Here is a 16,958-nt window from a genome sequence, read left to right as displayed (position 1 = left end):
AGTATATTTGGTGCCATTACTAAGTTTTTCATATATTGTTCTTTATTCTCTTCTAATCTAATCTTTTTATGCTCTACCGTTTTTAAAAACTTTAGATCAATTCTTGTCTCTTAAGAGTAGTATGTCTGCTGGTTTTGGTTTTTATATTGTTTTGAAGTATATCGAATTGTTACAGTATATTTATATGTTTAAGCCATGTGGTTTGTATTAATCAAATCAAGTATATTGGTCTAGGTTGGTAAAACTTCATCCAACAAACTATACAATACTAAGCAGAAACCTTTAAATTTATTCAAAATCAATCTTTGAGGCACTGAAAATAAGTTTTTATATCGCATCTGGCTAGATAGTTTTTAATATAATAGTATAGGTAGACACCATAGCAAAATAATATAGGTATAACATTATGGTAAAATTTCATCATGCTGGAATTTGTTTTGTGATGCATCATCAAGAAGCAAATGTTTTAAAACAAATTCTGCATGTGCAGCAGTGTAATGACTGTTAAGTGTGAACACAAAAGAATTATAACACAATCCTTGTCCCCAAGAAGCTGTCAATCTACTTGAAGAAGCAAGCTGTATATAAACGAGAAATCTCATCTTACATAGCCTCGGACAAAAATTATGGAAAAGTTGAGAGCTACAGAAGAGGTCTATGATGTGTCGTAATCAGAGTAGGCTTCATGGAGGAAGTGGCACTTGGCATAAATTTCAAGGCCGCTAATACTTGCCTTCTTGCAGAGAAGAAGGCATTCCTTCTAGGTAGAAGCAATGTAATACCTCTCTTCATATCCACGGTAGCTCCTTCCAGCACCCAAGCTCTATCAGCGGTGCCCTGCCAGCCAGGGGCCATCACTGGGCACTTGCTAACCTGACATCTGCCCCTCATTGATCCTTTTGTTTTCTTTCAAGGCTGATGAACACATACTGTGGCCACCCCATGATTCCCGCCCCGCTTCACCTTGATTTCTCTGCCTTTCACACTCCTCGTTCAGCCATCTCCGCCTCAGACCACACTGTTTCACACATTAGAAGCACCCTTTTCGCCTGTCCCATTTTTCTTTCTTCGAATTCTCGCCAAGTTATTGCAAAGAAAGAGCACTGTCTTGCCTTCCTCTCTCTTTGAACAAAGAATCCTTGTCTTCCTAGGTGCCTCCCATGTAAACGGTGCTGATAGCTGTCTCGTATTGAAGAAAGGAGAGGTACTGCGTCTAAAAGTGGAGAAAAGAATAATGTTGAATCAGTGACATCAGTTTCTGAAGCTTTTGAAAATACATAGAATTTCTTTTCTGAATCTCTCCCCAAAAATCATTTCTCACACAGTATAGAGGATCCTCAAAAAATTAAAAATAGATCTAGTGATTCCACGTCTGGGAGTATAGTAGTCCCCACTTATCTGTGGCTTCACTTTCTGTAGTTGTAGTTACCCAAGGTCAACTGTGGTCCAAAAATATTAAATAGAACATTCCAGAAATAAACAATTTATTAGTTTTAAATTGTGCGTTGTTCCAAGTAGTAGTAGTAGTAGTAGTGAGGAAATCTCGCGCCATCTCCCTCCGTCCTGCCTGGATGTGACTCATCCTTTGTCCGGCTCCCGCCGGTCAGTCACCGAGCAGCCATCTTGCTTGTCAGACTGTCGTGGCATCACAGTCTGCCGTATAGTAATGCCTGACGCTGCGTCTCAAGGCTCACGTCACTCACCTCCCTTCATCTAGTCATGTTGGCATCTTATCTCACATCATCAGGAGAAGAAGGGTGAGTACAGTACAATAAGAGACTTTGAGAGAGACATTTACACAACTTTTGTTAGAGTATATTGTTACAATTGTTCAGTTTTATTGTTAGTCGTTGTTAATCTCTTACTGTGCCTAATTTATAAATTATACTTTATCATAGGTATGTACCTATAGGGAAAAACATAGTATGTATAGGGTTCGGTACTCTGCAGTTTCAGGCATCCGCTGGAGGGCTTAGAATGTGTCCCCCACCAGTAAGCGGGAACTGCTATATACCCAAAGGTTGCGAAAACACGACCTCAAAAGATAACTGCATCCCCATGTTCATAGAAGCATTATTTACAATAGCCAAGACATGGAAACAACCTGTGTTCATTGATGGATAAATAAAGAAGTTGTGATCCACACACACACACGCACACAAGGGACTATTATTCATCTGTAAAAAACCACGTGCAGCAACATGGCTGGACCCTGAAGGCATTATGCTAAGTGAAATAGTCAGACAGAGAAAGACTAATACTGTATAATTGCATTTACATGTGGAATCTTAAAAAACAACAACTTCATGAGAATGAGCTCAGACTTGTGGTTACCAGAGGCAGAGATTAGAAAGAGGTGGAGTTAGAGGAAGCTCGTCAGAAGCTACAAACGTCCAGTAATGAGATAAGTGAGTACTGGGGACGTAAGGTACCACAGATGGCTCTGATGCCCCTGTGTGATACGTAGGACAGTTGTTAAGAGAACAGATTCTAGGAGTTCTCATCACAAAGAAATTTTTTTCCCTTGTCCTTTTTTTCCTTTCTTTTCCTTTTATTGTAACTATATGGGAAGATAGTTGAACCTATTGCGGTAACCATTTCACAGTACATGTAAATTAAAGCATCACGCTGTACGCCCTAAACTTATACAGTGATGGACGTCAATTATTTCTCAATAAAACCGAAAAAAAAATTTTTAAAAAATCTTTCTTTGGAATTTTACAAGTGCTTCCTCCAAAATGTCTATTCAATATAAAATACTTAAAATATCAAATTTTATTTCTTCTTTATTTACATACGTTGCGAAAACGTTTTCTACCTTTTTATTTTTCTTTGCTAATGCGTCTTACTTGAACGATAGAATCGACTGGGCATTCTGAGCTCCAGCTAAAGAAAGTTTTCACAAAATTTTTAATGTAATGCATTTGTAAGATGAAGGTGTCTCTTAAAGTGCAATTCAAAATGAATAGAATAAACAATACCTATTGTACGAAATGAGAGAGATGGGGGAGTGACAGAGAGACAGTGACGAACTTGGGAAAACTATCAGAAGGTAGAGCTTGAACTAGACTCTAAATAATAAACTGGTGAGGTAGAGAGAAGTCGAAAGGGTATTTCAAATCGGGAAAGGACTGTCGGCGAAGAGGTATTTGCTTGGAATATGAAGATATCTTATGGAAGGGTAAAGGAGATAGTGACAAATCAGGATAGGACCAAGTTATAGGTGTTTTCCATCGCCACATTAAGGAGTTCCGTGGATTTTCTTGCATAATAATGAGAATTATGAAAACTTTGAAGGACCATAATGAATTTTATAGAGTAGTTTTAGAAAAGTGACGTGAGAAGTAATAGAAGGCAAGGAATCCAGGTAGGAGGCCATGTGTGACCATGTGCGTGTGAGGTGCCAGGGACCTAGATTAACGGGGTGGGAACGGCAGGCAGGGGAGCTCGGACAGATGCTTCAGACACCGCGACGGTCTTGCTGTCACGAAGGAGGTGACGGGAGGCGATGCGTCAGGAAGGATGGTGAGGTTTAAGAGTGGGTGACTGGGAGAGTGAAAAATACCTGACGGCGGAAACAGGAGGTCAGAGGAGAAAAATCGTTTGGACAGATGAGGGGACGGAATGTGCTGGCAAATACGTGGGCCCAGCACTCACTGGAAAGTCGACGTGAACCCACACGTCTCGTTAGGTGACCCAGCAGCCACTTCAACACGGCAAACGTCAACCTACAAGTTACGTTTAGCAAAGCTTTGTTTGCCGCAAGGTAGTAAAATAGCATTTCAACATATAATCAGTATAAGAGGATGAGATGGTTTACATCGTTTTGTTCATACGAAGGCTTTGAAATCTGGCGTGTTTTTAACATTTAGAGCACCTCCCAGTGAGGCCACATTTCAAGTGCTCAGTTGCAACCCATGGCTGGTGGCTGCCATACTACTCAGTGCACTATTAGGCAGTTTAATAAAACTAACAAACTTATGTAGCGAAGGTCTCAATTAAGCTGGGGTTAAGACTCACTGTATTTTGGTAATTATAATTCTGTTTAGCCTTTATCCTCTTGTATTCCTTTTGTTTATTTTAGATATTTCATATGCAAAATGTTCTTTTAGCGGAAGGAACTTCATTCTTTCTCCAAAGCAGCAAGAATTTTAGAAACATTCATGATATACTGTTTCATTGCTCTCTCATTTAATTCTCCATTTGACTTACAACTTTAATTTGACTTACAACTTTAATTAAACAAATCAGTCTGCGTCTTCTTTTTCTTCTTTCTTTGTCAGTCTTAAAAACTCTTGATTATGAAATAATTTAGCAACATGTCCTCAAAAACCTTGGAGAAATGACATTTAATACTTTGGGAATGAAACTACATTTTTCATGTTTGCCCGACTGCATATGTGTGTATTTCTCCATTGTTTAATAGCTGACATACACTTGCTGGATTTTTGGTCTTTTCTATATGCTAAAGAATGCAGTACAAAGAGAGCCTCCTTCTGCACAGCACACGCCAAGGACATTGTGTTCCGTCTTTACAATGAAATGCAGATTTCCCATTAAAAGGCAAACCCATCGTTTCAAAAGGTTGAATAGGATGGTGTATTAAAAAAATCCAGCTGCTTAAATTTAGGGCATTGAAAAACGTCCAAAAAAATTTTTCCCTGGGTCTCAAGCATTTTCATTTGATTATGTATTGAATAGCTTTTCATTCTATCTACAATCTTGCCTCTTAGAATTCTGTCCTGGAATCGTCTGACAAGTGTTTCAAATAAGGTTGACTCAACTGTGATGCGTCATTTACTTAAATTATGTATTTTGCTATTTAGATTATTTTTGTGTTTGCTGATATATAATTAATTTTTGTACAAGAAATATTAGAATCTTTTTACAGTGCTTTGCTTTTTCATGTTTATTCTTAGGCTTTTCTTACCCCCATTTAGTTTCTTTAATGATTTTTTTTTTTTAATCTTTGATGACATCGTCTGCCAAGACAGCCATTTTGTTCTCTGACTGACTTCCTTCAACTTCCTTCTTTAGTCATCTGTTTCTCTCCGCCTCACTATTTCATTGGGCTTTGCCCAGTTTTTCTCTGATTAATTGAGGAGTAAGAAGCAGCAAAGCCCGTGGTGCTCCCTTGGGTAACTCTCGAAGGGGCGCGCAGACGGCAGGCCCCACAGCTGGCTCGGGAGCACAGCAGAGGGCTGCTCTGTCCTGCTGAGCCGCAGATCTCAGGCCAGTGTTGCAGGAGCTGCAGGGACCAAAAGGCTTCCGTAGGACATACCTGCACGGTGCAAATCTCCCCAAGGAAAGGCGTTAGTAGCTGTTTAGTAAAAGTCACCGCTAAGTCTCCACGCTCCCCTCCTCCTGAGTCTAATCCTGCTTTTTCTCAGGACTAGCACCAGAGATGGAGGCTGGGCCCATGGAGGGGACAGTCACACGGAACGGGCCGCAAACGCCCCAGGAACAGATCTCGACTGCGTTTCTGAAGTAAAGCGTTTATACCTATAATAATATCACCCCTGGGCGAGTCCATGAAAGTAAATGTTTCTAGTAATTCTTTGGCGTCCAGGATGCTTTACTGAGACCAGTTTGGTCCCATTTGCAGACCTCCCCTCTCCAGTGTCCATTTTCTTCCTAAAGAATTGTTCATTTTAAAAGAGAATTTGTTATAGTTAAGATCGGTCTACTTCTAATGGGTTCTTTTCTTTTTTCCCCTCAAAGAGCTAAAGAGTTTAATGGAATAATTTTTTTTCTCCTGCATTTTATTCTAGACCCAAATGAAGAAAGTATTTTCTGTACTTTATCATAATATGCAGGGGGCATGTCATTCCGGGGTCCTTCTGCTTCCAGCCCCCTGCCAGCACTGGCTATCAAAACTGCTTAGGCTGCAAATAAAATATGAAATGAAATCCATGTGGCATTTCTCATTGAATTAGGACCAGAACATTGTTTGTTAAATATTAACAGATGGCTAAATTCTTAATATCAAACTAACATTTAAAAGCATCTAAGGGGGACCCACGCGAGGAAGAAAGGCTAGAGGACCCCATGTTTCCTTCATCGCCGAGCCCTCCCTTCCTCTGCCCTCCCCTCCCCTCTCCCACCCACGTGTCGAGAATCACCGGAGACACCTATCTCAGACAACTTTCGTCCCTTGGTAGCTGGTATCAACAAAGTGTGTGATGGTATCACAATATTATAATCATGTGTTGGCCAGCTCAGATGATATGTTGCCATTGGCATGCTTCAAGATCTTCGATTAAAGCCTTCTCTCTCTCTCTCTCTCTCAAAAATAGGAAAAAGAGAAGAAGTACATGCTCCCCTTGGACAACCTGAAAGTTCGGGATGTGGAGAAGGGCTTTATGTCGAGCAAGCACATCTTTGCGCTCTTCAATACAGAACAAAGGTAAGACAATGAAGCTGCTTCTGTCTTTAGACTCTCTCCCTTGAATTTCCACATGATCCAAAGGTCATATTTGTAATAGTTCCTTTGGCTCCAACTTGAAATTCGTCAACTCATCAGTTTTCCTTTCATGTATCTTGTATTTTTAGCTTCCATCATAGGTATGAATTCAAACATTAAGTTAGAATAAACGGGATCTTCAGGTGTGAATTAGTTTATTCCATGCTTTTCCAGCGGGCATCCAAATCACGGTGCTTCCGTTCTTAAGCTATGTTTTATTACTCTCAAGTGTTTCCTGCCCTGAATTTGTAGTTTACATACTTACAAATTACTCAGTGATAATTTTTAATAATATACGTTTGGTGTGAATGGATATCACTTAAGACCTACGCATATGTGTTATGACTAAATCTTGCATCTGTGAATAGAATTATCCAGTTAATATGAAATCAAATCTATAGTACTTTATAGTTTTTGAAAGCACCATCCATGCTCATTGTCTGATTTTCGTAACAATTGCCCTGTGAGGTAAAAAGATAGAGTCTTGTGGCTGCCATTTTATAAATTAGAAAAAGTAACTCGAAGAGGTTGACTGTCTTAAGATCACAACATTAGTACATGGGAGAGCTTAAATCTGAATCAGGACTTCTGTGTCTAAGAGCACTTTTTCTTCGACTTTTCTCTCCCCTCCCCTCCCCTCCCTTTCCCTCCCCTTTTCTTCCCTTCCCTTTTCTTTTTTTACTGCTGGTCACTGACAATATCAAAACTTGATTTGGGGCTGATTATCACAGAGTGCCATGATTCTTCATTGGAACTAAGCAGTGAAGTTAAATAAACAAATGGAGAGGTGACAGAGGACAGGACAGAGAGGCGTCAAAGGGCCACAGCTAGGCAACTACAAAATAGGAGATCTTCCCCAAATGGAAATGTTATAGGAAGAAACTAACATTCATTAGGTGGCAGGGTCTAATCTTAACCCATCTTTTCAGGCCTGTTATCTTTATTTAGCAATGAATGAAGTTCCTTGATTAGGGTTAGTGACTGGCCCAGGGTCAATCACACAGCGAATCAAAATATCAGAAGAAGCCTTCTTCCTACATTCCCAGTCAGTTGCTCAGAGTGACTCATTGTACAAAAATACTCAGGAAAACCACAAGAGCAAGGCACTTAAAGAACCAAGAAGAAAGCAAATTAAATACAACTCCCCTACCAAATACTGAGATGGGACTTTTAAAAAAAGACTGAGTATTATCCGAGAGTAGCTTGCGGGGAACAAGGACAAAGCCCGCTGGTAGTGATAGAGAATGCGAGGGTTCCTGGAGCGAGCAGAAGAGTGGCTTTGTACGGGGCCCACACTCAGCGCGGCCGACACCACGCGGGGGGTGGACTGAACGGAGCCCTTGGCCCACCTGGACGTTCAGGTTCTTAAAAGGCTTTGGTACACAGTGAAGACTCAGACAGTGGTAGACATCTTCCCAGAGGAAACACAACTGTGGATTTTAAAGAGAACGAGAGACACACAGATGGGGAAAGTCTGGACCCCTGAAAACCCAGGTCCTCTGGAACCCTAGAGTTCTCAGCCGGCTGGCACGGAACCCAGCCACTTGTCAGAGACCTCCGTGAGGGCGAGGATGTCCCCCATCTGCAGGCACGTTTGCCTTTGTCTTTTTCTCTGAAAGCTTAATTATTTTCCGTTATTTTTGTACCGGCGGGGAACCCTAGTACAATGTCGAATACTTTTGGGCGTCCTTGTCATGTTTCTGATTTTAAGGAGAATTATTTCATAATGTTACAGTGAAGTACGTTCTGATAGGTACTTGATATCAGGTAAAGAAGACCACTTATGTTTCTTGTTGCTAAATTGTTTATATTTTAATCATGGGTGGGTGTTGAATTTTATCACGTGCTTTTTCTGCCTCTACAGAGAAGATTGTATGATTTTCTTCTCTAATTTGTTCATGTGGCGAGATATATTAATAGACCTTCTAATGTTAAACCATCCTTGATCTCCTGGGATTGAACCCAGTTGAGTCATGATGTATTATTATGTGTTATTCATTCCTGGCTTACATTTGCTGGTATTTTAGACTTTTGCACCTACATTCTTAAATGAGTTTGGCTCATAAAAGTCCTCTCTCTATTGAACCATCCCTGCCTGGTTTTCATATCAAGGTGTTCTTATCTTCATTACCGAAGTGGGAATAAGTCCTATTGTTCTTTGGAAGATTTCGTATAAAATAAAGACGAACTGTTGATTGATTGGTAGATCTCATCTGGCTCTGGTGAGCAGACTTTTAACTAGTGATTTAATGTATTTAATAATTATAGATTTGTTCAGGTTTTCTATTTTTTCCATAGTTTGGACGAATTATATTTTTTTCTAGGAAATTGTCCTTTTTGTTTATTTTTGAATATATTAGTGCCAAGTATTTTTTTATTAAAAATTATTGCGGCGATGACAGCAATTAATAAAATCAAATGTTTTAAGTGTACAATTCAACAGTATATCACATATATATTCCATTGTGTGTCGACCACCCAAAGTTAGATTTCCTTCCATCACCAAATTTTGACCCCTTTTACCCCATCTACCTCTTCCCTCCCCGACTCCCTCTGGTAACCACTAACCCAACGTCCATGTCCATGAGTCTCTGTTCATTTGTCATGTTTCTTTCAGTTTTATATCCCTCATATGAGTGAAATCATGTTTTCCAACTTTTTCTATGTGACATTTCGCTCAGCATCATTATCTCGAGATGAACCCATGTTGTCCCAAATGGCAGTATTTCATCTTTTCTTATGGCTGAGTAATATTCCGTTGTGTGTGTGTGTGTGTGTGTGTGTGTGTGTGTGTGTACACACACCGTATCTTCTTTATCCAATCACCAGGTATTTCTTAATGTTCTATTTTTTAGATCTCTGCTATGTCTGAAATTTGATCCCTTTTTATTGCTAATAGTAAGCCTTACCTTTTTTTAAAAAACACAATCACTATTGCCAGAGTTTTATCTATTTCCAAAAAACCTGCTTTTGACGTTTTTGTTCCTTTATTTTTTTATTTCGATAATTTCTGCTCTCTTTATTATTTCCTTTCTTGTATTTTCTTTGTGTTTACTTTATAGGTCTTTTTTTCAACTTCTTAATTTAAATGTGTAGCTCATCAATTTTTATTGTCTTTCTTATTTATGCATATAAACCTAGATTTCCCTCTAGGTAATCTTTAGCTACTTACCACAAATTTTAAGATGTAATATTTTTCTTATCATTAAGTTCTGTTTCCTACAATCTTCTGTTTGCATAATCTTCATTATGATTTCTTCCTTGAGTTGTTTATAAGTGTATTTTACATTCTATAATGCATGGAATTTTATTGTTTGTTGTTGTTATTGATTTCTAACTTAATCGTATTGTGGTCAGAGAATGCACATGGTAAGTTTTCATAAATATTCCGTGTATGCTTGAGAAGAATGTATTGACTTGGGAGGGCAGGGTTCCAGGAGGGTTCATTAGATTATGCTTGTTAATTGTATTGTCCAGTCTCTATCATTGTGACCTTTTTTCATTTTGATTAATTCAGACACTCAGCAAGTATGTATTAGGCAGCTGTTATGTGCCAGGCACTGCTCTATATTCTTAAAATGCCTCTGTAAATAAAACAGACCAAAAAAAAAGGTCAATCTATGTTATTAGATTCTTACAAGTTTAGAATTGTATCTTCCCGGTGACATTTTTAATAATAATTTTGTGGCAACTCCCGTTATTTTTAACAGTGCTCTTTGCCTTAAATTTTATTTTGTCTGATCTTAATGTAGCTATAGCTACACTACCTTCTTTCGGTTGATATTTGCTTGGTTTATCTTTTTTGGTTCCTTTTGCCATCAATTGTTCTTTACTTTTATTGTGTTTTTCTTCTAGCATGTAGTTGGATTTGTTTGATTTTAATTTAATGTGAGATCTTTTTCTTTTAACTGGTGAGCGTAGCCCATTTATATTTATTATTAGTAGTAATATTACTGATTTATCAAATTTATTTGAACATTTTATTTTAGTCTTTCCGTTTACCCTGCCTTTTTATACTTATTTTGCCCCTTCTTTCCTGAGTTCTTTTTCTTTTATTCAAATTAGTTCATTTTTTCCCTTGGCTTGGAAATTATATACTTTATTTTTATTCTTTTAGACTTTCCTTGACAATTTTTGACTCGAAGTTTATCTTTCCAAAATGACCTTAAAACATTTCAACGCCACTAACTCTCTCCTGATTTCCATGTCGTTGTCACTCAGTGTTTTCGAGTGCCACCTCACTTTTCCCCACTTTACTCAATATTGTAATTGGTTCACATAGACAGTGATTGTTTAGATTTATCGGCATGTTTGTCAATTTCTTGGCTCACTTTTCTTTTTGGATCCCACTGTTTAATTTTGGCTCATTCTTCACACTCCAAGGTGCTCTCTTTAGAACGAAATCTCTTTAGTGGGCTCTACCTGGTTATAACTCTCAGTTTGGTGTTCGTTTTCCTGAAGGTATTTTATTCTGTCCTCATTTTTGAATGCTACTTTAGTTGGATATTAAATTGTTGGGTTGACAGTTCTTTGATCTCATACTTCGAAGTCATTATTCCGCTATATCCTGGCTTCAGCTCTGCTTTTGAGAAGTCAGCTGCCAGTCTAATTCGTAGATAATTTGAGTTTCCTCACTAGTTGAATTCAAGAGCTCTTCTTGTCTTTGGCATACTGAATTTTCAATATGGTGTGTTTATATGTGTGTTTTACTTTCTATTTCCTGCTCAGGATCTATTTTGTTTTCTAAACTTGAGGATTCATGATTTTCATAAAGTCTGAAAAACTATATCATTATCTCTTTGACTTTTATCTTTCCTCTGTTTTTTCTTATTTCTCCTTCTGGAATTCCTGTTAGACATGTTCTAACTCATGTAATCCTGTCCTTTTATGTTTAACTCTCTATCTTGTACATATCTCTCTGTGCCTTGTTTGGGGTCATTTGTCTAGCTCTACCTTCCAGTTCACGCATACCCTCTTCATCTGTGACCAGGCGAAAACAAACTTGCCTGTCACCTTCCTTTGACAGGATTTTTTTTTTCCCCAATCCATCCTTTCTCTGAGGATGTAGCCTTTGAAGAGCCCTGACTCTCACATAAATCCCAAGATTTCGTTTTCTATTTTTTTTGTAGCCACTACGATCCAAGCCTTTTGGTTATGAAAGCTAACAGTATCCAGTAGCAAAAGTGACAAAGATGTATTTCTTCGCTCTTGCATGTGTATGTGTACGCTCGCGTGCACGCGCTCGCGCTCTCTCTCTCTCTCTCTCTCTCTCTCTCTCTCTCTCTCAGATTATTTTTCATATTTCAGAGAGAGCCTAGGATTTAAAATAATGTTTTTCAGCAATTCTGGATGTCTCATAGGAAAGTTGTTTTAAATTTTGCATTCTGCCATTTTCGTTGAAATGAAATGGCCTTTCATTACCACTGGGTTGTTGAAACACAAAATGTTTCTGACTTCCCCACCAGAAGTGAGGGTTGTGATAAAAATGAACACGAATGCCATCCTGGGGATTCTCTGTGTTTACAAACGTGAATGTTTCACAAACCATTTAGAGAAAAACAGCTATTATTCTCCTGTTCTCTCATTTATTTTCTCAATAAATATCTATTTATTCTGTTATTCATTCTAAAATATTTATTAGGCGTTCCTGTATTACCTGCCCTGCAAGTCAGTATCAATACTCTAATTTAAATACAAGATGTGATCTTATTTTGCATGTCATTTGTAATCACCAGTAGGTCTCATGCAACATTCATTTTTCACTCATCTTAATACAGAAAATTTAGGAAATCAACGAAGAGATTTAAAAAATGTAGAAAAGATTGTCTCATTGAGAGGTTACCATACGTGAAACATGGGTTACAGTGTGTAAGGGAACATTTAACCAGATGATGTGATAGTGTATTCTGCGTCAGCGCTGAAGTGCTAGAGTAGCAGGGAGCATAGGGTTTAGCCACAAGCAGTAGTTAGCATCATAGGAGGCGGCTGACACATGAACTGATGGAGAGAAAATAGAAATACCCCCAAGAGAGAATAGTATTACTCAAAGCAAAAAGGTGGGAAGTGTTACTTAATCTGTCGCTAGTCTTTTGGGATGAGAAGAAGCTACCTTTAAAGGTAAGGTGAACATTCCTTGTTTTTTCTCCCTCATAGGGTTTATTGAACTGGACTTACCCGTGTAAGTTTATAACATTTTAATATTCTATATCAAAGGAAAACCATGCATCTATCAAAGGCCCATATACCTAGCACAGTTCTGCCAACTATAGTTAATGATGTTCTTTTCACCATTTACATTGATTCCAAGGTTATGTTCCCTTTTTATTTTTCTTCTGAGACGAGATCTTGTAAGAAAAGAAGTATTCTCTTTCCTTGCCTTTAGATGAACTTATCCTTGGTTAATTGAGAAGAGTTTTTATAAATGCTTTTATTGCTTTGCATTTTTCATCCCTGCAGTGTTTTGGATCAATTTATTTAGCTGTTTAGCAGACACACGTGAGATGCACAGCTTCACGTGAGCTGCATGGCTTGGGGCTAAGAGTTTCTGTGTGAACATTAGGGTTGGCACCAATTTAAAGTGTCATGGCTTTTTAGGGTTCTCTTGAGACCTTAGAGATAATCTTGTCTGTCCTCCTCACCTCACAGGTTACGGAGGTGGCACCCGTAACAGTTAAATGCCTTCCCCATGTCAGTTAACGACAGAGCCAGAAGCAGAACCCAGGTCCAGTGTCTCTTGACCCAGGGTTCTTATTGACAGCATAGTTTTGATAGTAACTATGGACCAGAAATTCCACCTAATAGTTTACTTGGAATTGTTCCTAAAAGAGCAGCAATGAAGAGGTTTTTTTTTTTAAAAAAAAAAAAAAAAACCTTTTATGTAGGTATTTCACTTTGCTGCCAGGTCTTACAATTTTCCACGGAATAATTTTAGCCTCATTCGCAAAGCCTGACATAGAACTGACCTGTACCCTTGCTACATTCAGTTCTTGGAAAACTGTTAGCCATTGCTACTTGTTTCACGGCACTATTCTTAAGAGGTCATTCAGTTGCTATTTCAACTTTCCACTATAAAGTTTAAAACAGTTACTCCGTGGTCCCCAATCATCAGGTGTGTGGAAATGGATACATTTAACATCCTTTTTAAAAAAGCCTCAGTGTCTTGGTGAATTAATGTGATCTTTATGAGTCTGGTGACCAGATTCTTGAGCCATTCTAAACAGTGCTTCAGTGCTAAGATTTTTATAAATGGAAAGAATTGTTACTAGTTGCAATGACTTCAGGGCTCAGAACGAGTGAATTTCACACCTAGCCTGACTTAGGCTGCGAACCCCAGGGAAGGTTAGCACTCCCCAGCCGTCCTGGGCCCTCCCCAGAAGGCATCCCCACCCCGATACCCGTGGGGCTGACCAGCTGCAGTATTTTGTTCTCACATTCATTGCATCACCAAACCCTTCTGAAACTCCAAGTTAAAAGATTCCAAAACTGCTCTGTGGCAGGGTCTGAACCAAAGCGTGAAAGGTCCCCCAGGTTTTCGCGCGTGTGGCTTTGTTGGAAGTGCCGCGTTTGCGCTGGCAGAAGCCCGTCTCCGTGACGGCCTCGCTGTGCCATTCTGCGCCCTCCACAGGCAGGCCTTCGCTTCCAAGGTCACGTTAAGGCCCATTTGGTCCAAGGTATGCCAGCTCTGGTAGCCAGCAGAGATCCGTGTCTGTCCAGGGGGTTGTGGGGCTGCCACGTGGTATTTTCTAAGTAGCCCTCGGGGTTTTCTTTTAAAATAAGGCATTCTTTCTTTGATGCTGCTGTGCAGCTTCAGTTCAGGATATGGTTTATCAACATTACCAAGCGTTCCAATTCACTTCCTCCCTCCTTTTTACAGAAAGGGATTTTAGGGTATTTCACTGCTCTACTTAGTCTCCAGCACATTGCCGACACTCAATAAATGTCAAATAATGCGGCACTGTAGCTAGTGTGTGCTCTCTAGGCATTCTGAAAAGAATGGCTCTTTATTCTCATTGTTGAGTGGTATATTTTTCCACTTGTTGGCTGGAAAGGAATTGGAGTCAGGTTTTCCATTTATATACCTTTACGGCTGTGCTTCTATATTAAGACACGCTTCCAGTTTAAGTTATTTGGGAAAGTGCTTAATTAAACAAATATGCAGGGCAAAAGGAGGTATGCAACACCTTGTCCAGAAGGTCGTGTCTCCCTAGGATGTGGAGTGTCAAATCTGTGTCAGAGGAAAGTGATCACTCTTCCATGGACAGGGGTGGCAGAGGCTCACATTTATTGGAAATTCAGTAGAGTAAAAACATGTAGTGTTTTGTACTAGGAAATGAAATTTCGTGTAAGGAATACAGTGCAATTAATCTTGTATTTGGAACAGAAACAAGACACCTGGAACAGTTATTTCCGTTCATTTCACCCCACTGTTGTCAAAAGTGTTTAAGACGCTCTCTTGCCTTGTAGAATACTAAGTAAGAATTGTTCTTCTTTGGAGTACTCTGATTCAAGAAGATTCTTCTTTGTCAAATGAAGGTTCATTTAGTAACCGGTCTTCCAGTCCAAGCTGAGCGATGAAATACGTGGCATCCTACGTTTTCTCATATTTCCACGTAGGGGTGTTTGCAGTGCCCCCACCTAGCAGTACCCAGCGGAGGGAAGAAATCAGTTTGAGAGGAAGATCTCTTTATCACTCTCAATTGACTTCTCCAGCTCATTGTACCCTCTCTGTAACTTCAGGGATGATATAAAGGTTTGCTTTCCCCATACTTTCTCCTCCTACCTTTCTGTCTGTCTGTCTCTCACTCTTCCTCCCTCCTCCGTCCCTCCCTCCCTCCCTTCTTCCTTTTCTCTCTCTCTCCTTCTCTCTCTCTTCCTCGCTCTCTCTCTCTCTATACACACACACACGCATATGTGTGTATGCGCGTGTCTGTGTGTGTGTTTACACACACATACATTGTGCTAGATATGGGACCAACGAGCGTCTGACGTCTCGTCCTTTGGCGCACACGAGTAAACTGCTCTTAGTCAGGCGTCAGTGGCACAGCTGTGAGAGACACTTAAACAATGTGTCTAAGTAACGGAATGCATTGAGTCAACATTTTAACACCCCGTACCTCTTTCTAGTCTTAACACATGAGAAATAAACTAATTTAAAATGGAACCATGCCATGGATATTCCGTCTCCACTGCTCGACTGCCTTCCATGAGCGAGAGGCCGTGCGTGTCTTCTCGACCACTTTACCCCAGGGCCTAACACCGTGCCTGGTGACTGGGGAGCTCGATAACATGAGGGAATGAATACATAATTGGATGTTAAACTTCCCCGCTCCATCGCATGGAGAAGATTTAAATAACGCCAATTGCCAACAAAAAGCATTCTGCAAGTAAGCTCTAGAAGCCGACAGCCTCTGATCCGAGAAGGCTGAAAATGGAAATATTCAGTGAAAACTCTTGGAGTGAAATAGTGTTAGTATAAAAAATCTTTCTTTTAAAGAGTAAGAACCTGAGCATTTTCAGTTATATACAAAGTGTATAAATGAGTTTTGTTTGAACAGAACAGAATTCCAAGATGTCCTTTAAGAAAAAAATACAGAGTGCGTAGATGTTTCATTGTAAATTGTCTCAATTTCATTCTCATCATCTTATTTCTGTTGTTCAAAAATGTCTTGGAGGTATCCTCACCCAGCTTTCTAAATCTTCACTTCTTGAGCGCCAGTAAAGTCTTAACGAATCTCAGGTTTTCTGTCACATACAGAACTTTTGAAAGTTAGGGTGCTGGAGAGTCAGAAGCCAGCGTTTGAGTTTTCCGTTGGTAAGTTTGGGGCCCTTCTTGTTTCTGCTGGAACTGTTAAGCTCACGTGGGTCAGACAGAGAGCCGAGGCCTCTCACAGAGTCATTGGTGGCAAGTTCACAGTATGACAGTAAAGTCTATTTCTCTCTGTAAATCCGAAAGGATGGACCCTGTGCTTTCTCTGTTTAGCCAGTCAATGAAAGGACACTATCTCTGGAAAGCTGTTACGTCCACATCTCTGAAGCAGAGAGCTGCTTTTGTGTCCTCTCTCTTCCTTTGTGCCAGCCTCGCACTGCAAAGACGTTTGTCATCACATGGATGCGACACCGCTTACTACGGTGGTTGGCCAGGCATCACGCCTGCACCGTTCCCCTGAGGGATTCTCTCCGATTGTGAAATGGCATCGGTAGGAAATTCTAGGTACACCAGAGAGGAAAGGCAACAGGGTCCTCAAATTGAAGGCTGAGGAGAGATGGTTTGAAGAACCAAAACTGTCTGCCCACTTGATTTAATTGATGTAGCAACCACACCAAGACAGAAATCAAATATGATTTGGTAATATTTTCGTGAACTAAGTCTGTGACAATTGATTTCACAGCTAAGATAAATTCTCATGAAAGCCAACATAATTGCTCGGGGACGAAATGTCTGTGGCTTGAAGCAATCACTTTAAATTCTTCTCTCATTGGTTTTCAGATTAGACTC

The 16,958-nt window shown here is 39.7% G+C and overlaps 1 protein-coding gene across 2 annotated transcripts in view; it reads left to right on the top strand.

Moving 5' to 3' along the window:
- Window positions 1-16,958, top strand: part of DNM3 (dynamin 3) — a 234,643-nt gene that overhangs the window by 139,737 nt on the left and 77,948 nt on the right. For both annotated transcript variants that reach the window (XM_025043872.1, XM_025043873.1), the window contains one exon: window positions 6,297-6,406. In XM_025043872.1, coding sequence (XP_024899640.1) covers window positions 6,297-6,406 — 110 coding nt within the window. The remainder of the gene's footprint in view (window positions 1-6,296; window positions 6,407-16,958) is intronic.

This window comes from Pteropus alecto, unplaced genomic scaffold (assembly GCF_000325575.1).
Source record: "Pteropus alecto unplaced genomic scaffold, ASM32557v1 scaffold101, whole genome shotgun sequence".
Lineage (NCBI taxonomy): Eukaryota > Metazoa > Chordata > Mammalia > Chiroptera > Pteropodidae > Pteropus > Pteropus alecto.
The sequence above is the reverse complement of the archived record's forward strand: the minus strand, read 5'-3'. Positions and strand labels throughout refer to the sequence as shown.